Source organism: Mus pahari, chromosome 3 (genome assembly GCF_900095145.1).
Source record: "Mus pahari chromosome 3, PAHARI_EIJ_v1.1, whole genome shotgun sequence".
In the NCBI taxonomy this organism is placed as follows: Eukaryota; Metazoa; Chordata; class Mammalia; order Rodentia; family Muridae; genus Mus; species Mus pahari.
The window spans coordinates 134,702,367-134,712,466 of NC_034592.1; the positions used below are offsets into that span (position 1 = coordinate 134,702,367).

The 10,100-nt window shown below is 53.5% G+C and overlaps 1 protein-coding gene across 1 annotated transcript; it reads right to left on the minus strand.

Annotated features, from left to right (window-relative positions):
- Positions 1-6,871: 6,871 nt before the first annotated feature.
- Sox12 (SRY-box transcription factor 12) lies at positions 6,872-9,804 on the minus strand. Its single transcript, XM_021194078.2, has one exon. The coding sequence runs from the start codon at positions 9,449-9,451 to the stop codon at positions 8,507-8,509; it is 945 nt and encodes a 314-aa protein (XP_021049737.1). The 5' UTR covers positions 9,452-9,804; the 3' UTR covers positions 6,872-8,506.
- Positions 9,805-10,100: the final 296 nt, after the last annotated feature.

Consider the following 10,100-nt stretch of genomic DNA (forward strand, 5'->3'; position numbering starts at 1 on the left):
TATACAAAACAGTTCTACTGACTTCTAACATGATTGGTCTCCAAGGGCACAGAATATGTAATCAACCTTGGCATTAGAAAGTGTCCCAGTAATAGCAGATACCTGAGAGAGTTCCTTCCAATGGCAGGCTAGCCGGGTAACAGTCACCTAGGCCTTGACATTCCATTTAGGCCTTAATATTTTTACCTAGGTCCTAACAGGAATCACAGCATGGACCATAAAACTCAAGGAGTCTGTTTATAGCTGACCAGGAGTCCTTTTAAGGAACAACATATGAGAGAAAGGCCATCTAAATGTACTCTTGGGGAAAGCATGTATGTTATGTAAATGGTCTAAACAGGATCAAGGGTCATATTCCACAGCTTCTGTGTTTCCTCAAACTTGAATAAAACTGTTCTTGAGTTGCCTTTTGAGTCCATTTTAAATTTATTTTATTGACTAGGTGTAGTGGTGCATGACTTTAATCCCAGCACTTGGGAGGCAGAGGCAGGCGGATCTCTGAGTTCTTGTCTACAGAGTGAGTTCCAGGACAGCCAGGGCCTTGTCTCAAAAAGCAACATTTTTTTTTAAATTACATTTTATTATTTTGTGTGTGGCTTGTGACTATGTGTGGGCAAGCAAGCACGTATATTTATGGCAGTCAGTGGGCAGCAGAGTCAGTCCATTTTTTTTCACCATGTGGGTCCCAGGAGTGAAACGAGTCTTTAGACTGGTACTGAGAGCCTTTAGCATTTTTGAGCATCTCATCTTACCAGCATGTACACTTATAAAATTGTTTATTTTACTTAGTATGTGCATTTGTGTATGTGTGTGTGTTCCATAGCATGTGGAGGTCAGAGGACAATTCAGGAGTAAAGGTGGCAAGAGAGAGAAGATTCCACAAGCTGTCCTCTGACCTCCACATGCACACCACGGCTTGAGAACATAGGCATCATACATATGAACACATGCAAAAGTCATCATACATACAGACACATACAAAAGTCATCATACATACAGACACATGCAAAAGTCATCATACATACAGACACATACAAAAGTAACAAATCATGCACATGCCTTAATAATAAATTGCACACATACAAAAGGAAAATGGTACGTCTGCTGGAGGCTGGATGTGATGCTGATGTGTGAGTGACTGCAAGCCCAGCAATCACGAGGAAGCTGAGGCAAGAGGACAGAAAGGAGGAGAGCCAGACAGTGAGTTCAGCTCATGCGGCGGCCCTCAAGGTGAGTGGTTCAGGGCACACCGCAAAAGCACGGTGCACTTAATGCCACTAAGTTGTCCTGAATGAGGGTTAAGATGGTAACTTTTGTTACATACATTTTTACCAAATTTGTAAGACTTTTTGGTACTTAGAGAAGTGATCCCAGGGTCCCCAATTGTCTGCAGGTAGGAGGTAAATAAAAAAATCTTGTTCTCCACAATGGCTCTCGACCCCATTGCCTCCCAGTGATACCTCACTTGTTTCCTCCTCTGTAGAGCTGTTAGCTCATCTCAGCCTCTGAGGAACACACATGGTAGAGTGAGACCCAGAGTAGCTGGAGATTGGGTCTCTACCTGTTTTGGCTTTCCTCACTTGGTTATGTAAAATGGCAGCACCTTTACCACACAACCCTATTATTTTGGTTTTCCATCCACTTGTGTGTGTAAGCACTGCGAGGCAGGGTCTATGAGTTCTTCCCTGATGCATCTTCTAGCCTTAAGACTGTGCCTGGTAGGGCTGGAGAGATGGCTCAATGGGTAAGAGCACTGACTGTTCTTCCGAAGGTCCGGAGTTCAAATCCCAGCAACCACATGGTGGCTCACAACCACCTGTAATGAGATCTGACGCCCTCTTCTGGTGTGTCTAAAGACAGCTACAGTGTACTTACATATAATAAATAAATAAATCTTTAAAAAAAAAAAAAAAGACTGTGCCTGGTAAACTGGGTAGTGGTGGCGCATGCCTTTAGTCCCAGCACTCAGAGGCAGAGGCAGGTGGATCTCTGAGTTCGAGGCCAGCCTGATCTACAGAGTGAGTTCCAGGACAGCCAGGGCTACACAGAGAAACCATGCCTGGAAAAACAGAAGGGAAGAGGAGGGAAGAGAAGGGGGAAAGGGAGGGGGGAGGGAGGGAGGGAAGGAGGGAGTGGGAGGAGGAGGAAGAGAGAAGAAGAAGAAGAAGAAGAAGAAGAAGAAGAAGAAGAAGAAGAAGAAGAAGAAGAAGAAGAAGAAGAAGAAGAAGAAGAAGAAGAAGNGAAGAAGAAGAAGAAGAAGAAGAAGAAGAAGAAGAAGAAGAAGAAGAAGAAGAAGAAGAAGAAGAAGAAGAAGAAGAAGAAGAAGAAGAAGAAGAAGTTGTTGATGATCCTGGCATATAGTGGCTGTCATCAAAGTTTGCTGCAACAGGGGCCAGGAGAGATGGCTCAATGGTTAAAAATCATTGCCCTTCTTGCAGAGGCCCAGAGTGCTTAGCACCTTCACCAGAAGGGTTTCACTATCACCTTTAACTCTAGCTCCAAGGACTCTGATGCCCTCTTCTGGCTTCCATGGTCACCATGGCCACCAACATGCACATGCAAATAAATAGCCACCCACATTTTATTTTTACTTATATCTCTGTATCTTTTTTGAGGGGGGGGAGGAAGGAAGATCAAGACAGGTTTCTCTGTGAGGGCTACACAGGGGTAGTCTGTCCTGGAACTCATTCTGTAGATCATGCTGGCCTTGAACTCACCAAGAGCCGCCTGCCTTTGCCTCCCGAGAGCTGTGATCAAAGGCATGTGCTGTCATCTCCCAGGTAAAATGTATCTTAATAATATATAAAAGTAAAGCAAAAGTTTGTCATAATCTGAATAAATCCATCAGTTTACTCAAACACACACAAGAGAAGTCACAGCCCAAAGGAGCAGGTGTCAGGTAAGCGTAATCTGTCATAAGAGCCAGAGAGGCTAGGTGGTATGAATACACTGTCACTCTCTTCAGTCACCCCAGAGGAGAGCATCTGACCTCATTACAGATGGTCATGAGCCACCACGAGGTTGGTGGGATTTGAACTCAGAACCTCTGGAAGAGCAGTCAGTGCTCTTAACCACTGAGCCATCTCTCCAGCCCTAGGTGGCTCTTTTAGGTGACAGAGCAAACACCACACTGGCCTCCAGCCCAGGTCTCTTCCCACTGAGTTTGGATGCTGGTTTTTATAGAGACCCTTGGTCTTGGGTTTTTTGTTTTTTGTTTTTTTTTGTAGCAGAAGAAAAGAACTTGACATTTGGTTAAAAGGAGGCCAGAAAGAGCTGAGGGCCAGAAACCTCTAAGGATGGGGAAGAGAACTGGCATTCACAGCTAGGCAATCCATAGAGCCTAGATAAGCAGGTTTCCCTGCACACACCTCTCTCTCCCTTTTACAGACTCCTAGACTGCCAGGCTGGTATGCTTTTCAGAGTCCGGAGCCATCAGGTCTAACCACCTAAGTGCACAGCTAGGGAAACTCAAGTCTCCAACACGCTCAGCAACAATAAGTGGCAAATGACCTGGTGGTGTATTACCAGGGGATGGCCAGGCGTGGCTGAGGCAGTTTGGAAGTAGAGTTAATGGCTTTAGAAGAGTCTACAAGAGAGAAGGAGCCAATCTTAAAAAGGCCTTGAACTAAAGCCAAGAACTTGGGGACTGTTTCTTGTGAACAATGGGGAGCTTGGAAGGTTTTCCACACTGACCATTGTCTGTATTTTCCAGAGGCCCTTCATCTGCAGTGTGGAGACCTCTGGTAATATGCAGATACCTCAAGACCCTTCCTACCTGTCAGTTGGCCCCATCTGCCCCACACCACCTACTGCAGCCATTTCTGTTGGGCCCTCCCCTTTCCTGTTGGGCCCTCCCCTTTCCTTTCTTGAGAATGTTTTTTCCTGTGTATGATTCTGCCTCTCCTACCGCTCCAGGCACTGCTTGCTGATGAACTGCCCGAAACCTCAGTGTGAAGGGGTAGCTCACTACACTGGATTCAGATAGGTCATGGCAGAGTGGCCTGACCCAGTCTCATGGTGGCTGAGATGTCAGAGCCTCCAAAAGCTGGCAGGGACACAAATGACTCTACGCTGGAACTGCTCTCCTCCCCCAGCTTCTGCGTTTGTACATCCAGTGTCAGGCCTCAATCTTCCACTGTGGATCGCATGACAGCCTCAATGTTGGCCTTCCAACATGGTAGTTCACGGTGACCTTATTTTGAACCCCTGCAACATTCTGTTACGTCCTGTTGCTTACAAGGGGATTTCAAAACCGGTCTTGACAGGGAAACTCATGGGAGACTATCAGAATCTGTTACTATACTCTAAAAAGTCACCAACTACTGCAATTTCAGGTCACAGGATTAAGTGACCTGAGAGTGCCCTACCCCGGTTCTGCTTTTATGAACTCATTTATTGTCATCTGAATATTCTGAGGCCTGGGTTTATGCCTTTCTGTTTAGATCCATGGGCTCAGGGAAGACCAAGACTCCTCTAGCTAAAGCATACTCGTAAGAAGTGTTGGGACTAGGGATAAACTCCAGTTGCTAAGAGCGTATGCCTAGCATGATGAAGTCTTCAGTTCAAGCCACAGCACTAAGCAATCAACCCAGCATGATGGTCTATAGATATGACACCAGCTCAGGAGGCCAGCCCGGGTTAGAGACCCACCCTGCCCTCCCCAAAGCAAAAGGGAGCTGGGCATGGTGACACATGCCTTTAATCAGCACACTCTGGAAACAGAAGCAGGCAGAACTGGAAGCAGGCAGTAGGAGGCCAATCTGAACTGCACAGTGAGCTCCACGCTAGTCAAGGCCCTGTATCAAAACCAAACCAACCAAAACCCAACTCAAAGGAAACAAAGACAAAAGGCAGAGGTAGAAAAGCCACCTTGGGAGCAGTGTGACTCAAATGTTCACTGTGTGACAGGACCCCAGAAATACCAAGGACACTTGAGCTCAGTTCCTTGGAGACTTGACCTCCACCTACCAAGCCTGCTTTCTACTCCTCAATCACTAGATGTCCCCAGAGTCCGGGGTGAACCTTAGTCCTCTCCTCTCTTCATATCAGCATCTGAAATGCAAGATGTCTCCCCTTCTAGTCCATCCCCCCCACCCCCCACCCCCGTGTAGGATACTAAGGTCCGAGGATAGAGAGGACTAGCCAAGTCTAGTCCTGTTCCAGATGTTAAGGACCTTCACAGAGCTCACCTTCTTTTGTGCCTTGACTCAGGAGGCACAGCTTGGTGAGCAGGCTTAGAAAGGGCCAGCCTCTAGGTTGGGGGTGGAGAGGGTCTGGTGAAGGAAGATGTCTTTGGAGGCAGCTCGTATGAGGTGCCCTAACTGCCACTGTTAAGTCAGTGACCACATTCCCTTTGTCAACTGCTAACCTCTCCACAGTAGAAAGCTCTTCCGGAAGCAGACACAACACCAGGACTGAGTTTGGGTGTTAAGATGTTTATTAGGATGAACACCTGTGGAAAAAAGGCAATGTTGAGCATGATGGCAGGCTGACAATGCCCCAGCTGCCCGAGAGCAGGGACCACAGGGGAGTCTGGTGGAAGAAATGCTTGACAGTCTGCCCCACAAAGCACAAAAACAACCTAGCTTAGACACTGCGGCAGGCCTACCAGGGGAAGGGTGTGGCCTTGGGCGGACTGACTTCAAGGGGCTGACCTTGCTGGAGGTTCTTCACTGACCGTTTCCTATGGCCTGGGAAACCCTTTCTTGTTTGGCACAGACCCTGCCTCCCTTCCTCAATGCTATCTACTCATGATTTCTTCCCAATTTGCTTCCAACCAGAAGCAGAGACGATGCCCTCCCTGAAAAGACCCACACCCAGTCCTGGCTCGTTGGGAAAATGGGCTTTTCTTGAGCAGTGACATTCACTGAACAAGGCAAAGCATCGGGGAGAAAGGTCCAAGAAACCGAGGAAGAACTGAGTTAGAACCTCAGGAGAAAACACTGTTGCCCTCTGGTCCTGTGGTAGGCTTACACTGCAGGCCATTGTATGTCAGGCCCTAGGCTGACGCTCGGCATGGGGCAACACATTTGAGGGATACCTAAGAACACTTCTAGCCAGGGCTGCTTGATGGGGACCCATCCTCCCAGTTTCCTACCCTGGAAATGAAGCAACACAATTTATGGAGCACACCACCTTAAATGCTGCTTACCTCAAGCATGGTTTCACTCTGAAAATACCATGCTGATCCTTAGAAGACACACACCGTAGAGCTGCTCAGGACATAGGCTCTCAGGACATAGGCTCTGAGCAAAGCTACCGATTCTGCTTCCCAATTCTCATTAAACAGTCGAACTGACCCTGTAGGATTGCCTGCCTGCATGCTTGTCTCGTCTGACCTAATGAGACAATGACTGGTTTCCTGCATCTCTTGGAAAATATGGCTGTCTACAGAGGCTTGTAACCCTTGCATTGTGACATCAGCGCCCACCCCAGTCCTCCCAGTTACGATGCCTGCTTAGCCACTGTAAAGATGAGATGGCCATTCTTAGTGAAGGCAGGGATTTCTGAGACAGAGGACAACAGAGGCCTAAAGAGAACCAGCTCTCCCTGCACCAGCCCATACTCTAGGCACTTTGAAGCTGGCCAGGGGTGAGAAGTACACACATGCAGAACCACAGGGCAAGGTCGGGGCAAATACACTTTATTCAGTCCTGGCATCAGACTGGCGAGTCCTGCTGTGGGTGCCAGCGCCCCAGAGGAGGGAATCCCCTCCCCTCAGCTACGAGACTAGTTCTCCAAAGACCACAGACAGTGACATCTCTTCACTCACATGACGTTTTCCGTTTTTTTTTTCATTGTCTTTTTTTTTGTTGTTGTTTTCTTAAAAAAGAAAAAAAAAAAAACAAGAAAAAAAGAAAAAGAAAAAAAGGAAGAAAACAGAAAGAGAAAGAGAGAAAGAGCGCAAGAAAGGCCCAGAGCCGGAGCACCAAGCTTAGAGGAGGCAGCTGGTGGCNTTGTCAGCGAAGGGAACGCATGGGGCAGAGACCTGCAGAGACCCAGGGCAGGGGCTGAGGAGGACTCTGGGACCGTTTGTTCCTGAGATTTGTGTATGTGTGTGTGAATGAGTGTGTGTGAACCACCCAGAGGGTGGACACACGCCGGTGAGATACAGGTAGTGAGGGCAGAGGGAGGATGGGGAGGCTGGAGGGGCGGGGNTGGAGCGGNAGACCAGTGGAGCAGACTTGGCAACNGGGCAGGGCTCNGGAGGGCAACCTAATNTCAACACAGCTTCCTAACTACAGCAGTGCCACCCCATTTCTCACAAGGGCAGACCGAAGTGCAAAGCACCCGAGTCCACTACTAGCTCAGCCACCGTCCTCTGGCCTGGTCTCTCCTCAAGTCATGGTCCTCAGTCTTGCCACCGTCTGCTGGTATGCCTGTCCTAAACCCTAGTGACAACGGGCTTCAGTTTCTCCCACTGAACACTGCAGCTGTGGTTGCTGAGACTGGATCTGAGTGATAGGAAGGGGTGATGGACTTAGGGAGGAGCCCAGGCAGAGAGGATGCCCTGAGCTGATAGGGCGCTTCCCGAGGAGGGGGGTTGAGGGGGCAGCAGGAACTCTGTCCCCAGACTGGTAGGTGTCTTGGTTCTGAGTTCTCTTGGACAACCCCATCTTGGTGGATTTCCAAAGACCGAATTCTAAATTCCCACTTGGGGAAATCAAGTTTCCGGCGACCAAGATGGGCTGTAAAGGCAGTCACGCGGTGGAGGGTGGTAGTGGGCGTGGGTGACCCCTTCATAGAAAAGGGGTTGACACTTGCAGAGTTTAGGGCTAGCTAATTTCTATCTCTCCCTTTGAGTGCGCCTCCCATTAAGGCAGTGACGCCCCGTGGGGTTGAGAGTAAGCTACAGGCTTCGGGATCAAAGGATTTCTTAGATCACTCTATAATCGCCCCCTCCCTTTCGGAGTTGGCAACAGAGGCCTGCAGCTTAACTGGGACCTGCCCCCTCCAAGAAGCATCAAGCATGCGCAAGAAGGGGGGGAGGGATGGTTCAAGCTGAGGGGTGGGGCCTTGAGATCCAGGGAGGAAGGGATGGCTCCCTTCCCCCCAGAAGAGGAGGGGACTGGGAGGAGCGCTGGACCGCCAGACGCAGCGCCCCCTTAACTACCAAGGCAGGCCCAGGCGAGGGCGGAGGGATTCTGGAGCGAAGGGGCGTGCCGTCCGGCCACGAGGAGGGGCGTGTGCAAAGTGAGGGGGAGGGGTTAAGGTATGTAGGAGGAACGAGAGGTGTATCCGAGGGGGGCTGGCTGCTGGTGGCTACGCGGGACAGGACTGAATGGGGAGGGGCTTAGATGTCAGGGAGAAAGTGGGGGTTGGGCTGCCTTGGGGTGTGTCTGCGGGGGAGGGGTATGTCTGGATTTGTGGGGGGATGGGCACAACTAGGAGGGGGGAGGCTGCGCGGGAGATGGGGTGCCAGCCTCGGCCTCCGAGGGGCCCCAATACCTGATTCCTGTATGTAAACAGCTGGTTTGGGGGCGTGCGCGCCCCGCTGACGGTGGGCTCAGTAGGTGAAAACCAGGTCGGCGATACTAGACGGGCGCCAGTCCCCCGCGATCATCTCGGTAACCTCGGGGGTGCAGTAGTCCGGGAATTCGAAATGTGACGTGCCCGTAGGGGGCAGCAGGTCCGGGTCACGGTCCAGGGCACTGCAGTCCAGGCCGGCGGGACCCGGGGGCATCCTGGACAGAAAGCCCAGCGGCTCCTCCCCAGATACCACCGTCTCCTCTTCGCCCTCCTCTGCTGTAGCCGCCTCCTCCTCCTCTTCCTCCGGCTCCTCGTCCTCCGACAGGGTGGGAGAGGCGGCGCTGGCGGCCGCCCCCTCGCCGGATGGCCCCTGCGCGCGCTCGGCGGGTCCGCGAGCGGCGCGCCCCGCCGGGACCATCCTCCACAGCTCGCGCCCGGGGGTCTCCAGCAGGCGTACTTCCAGCAGCTCCTCCTCTTCGTCTTCGTCGTCGTCCTCCGGCGCCGCCGCGCCGCCCCCCAGAGGTCCTCCCGACGCTCGGCGGCCCCCGCGGCCCGGCAGCTGTGGCCCGGGTTTCAGCCGACTGCCACCACCGCCGCCTCCGGGGGGGCGGGGCCGCGCCTTGGCGGGCGCCCCCTTGCTCTTCTTGCGAGGCCGGTACTTGTAGTCCGGGTAGTCCGCCATGTGCTTGAGGCGCAGCCGCTCCGCCTCCCGCACGAACGGGATCTTCTCCGAGTCCTGCAGCAGCTGCCAGCGGCGGCCCAGGCGCTTGGAGATCTCAGCGTTGTGCATGTCGGGCCACTGGTCCATGATCTTTCTCCGCTCGTGCTGCGACCACACCATGAACGCGTTCATCGGCCGCTTGATGTGGCCGCTCGGGGTCTTGCACCAGCCTGGCTCGCGCGCCCCCTCGGCGGCCGGCCCGGGCCCCGGGGGCGGCGGCCCGCCGTCCCGCTTGGCCCGCGCGCCCCGCTGCTGCACCATCGTGCCGGGCCCGGGCCGCTAGACGCCGCCGGGGGCCGTCCGCATCCTCCGCGGCGGCGGTGGGGGAGGAGGCAGCAGCGACGGAGGGGCGGCCCCGCCCCGCGGCTCGGCCCGGCCCCCGCGAGCTGGGAGCGCGGCGCCCGGCGCTCGGGCCGTCTGTGCGGGGGGGAGGTCAGCGGCGCGGGCTCAAGAGGGCTCGGCGCGTCCCCGCCGCCCCGGGCCAGTAGAGCTCCTCCGCGCGCCGCGCATTGTTTTGCAGGGCCAAGGACTCGAGCCTCGTGGGCTCCCGCGGGCTCCGGTCGCGGCCTGGCTCTCCGCGGCCCCGCGCGCGCTTGCCCGCCCGCCGCCGCCTTCCAGTGTCTTTCTCCCCGCGCGGCCCCGGAGGCGCGCGCGTTCCCCTCCCCCTCGCCGTCTGCGGGCCGCTGCGGCGCGCGCGGGGCCGCCCCGTGTAAACACCGAGGTGCCCGCTCGGGCAGCGGCCCGGCCACGCCTCGCGCTCGATGCGCGTCATCCGTTGCTGGGCAGAGAACTCAGCATTTGCATCTCCCAATCGCTGGTTGCTTGGGCGGGCGGTCTCGCGCCTGGGATGGGGGCTGGGGGGGACGGATGAGATAGGTTTCTTTTCTTAGGATCCGCGCTGGAGTGAAGT

Coding starts and splice junctions, on each gene's coding strand:
- Sox12 (XM_021194078.2), bottom strand. CDS start 9,451: ATGGTGCAGCAGCGGGGCGCGCGGGCCAAGCGGGACGGCGGGCCGCCG.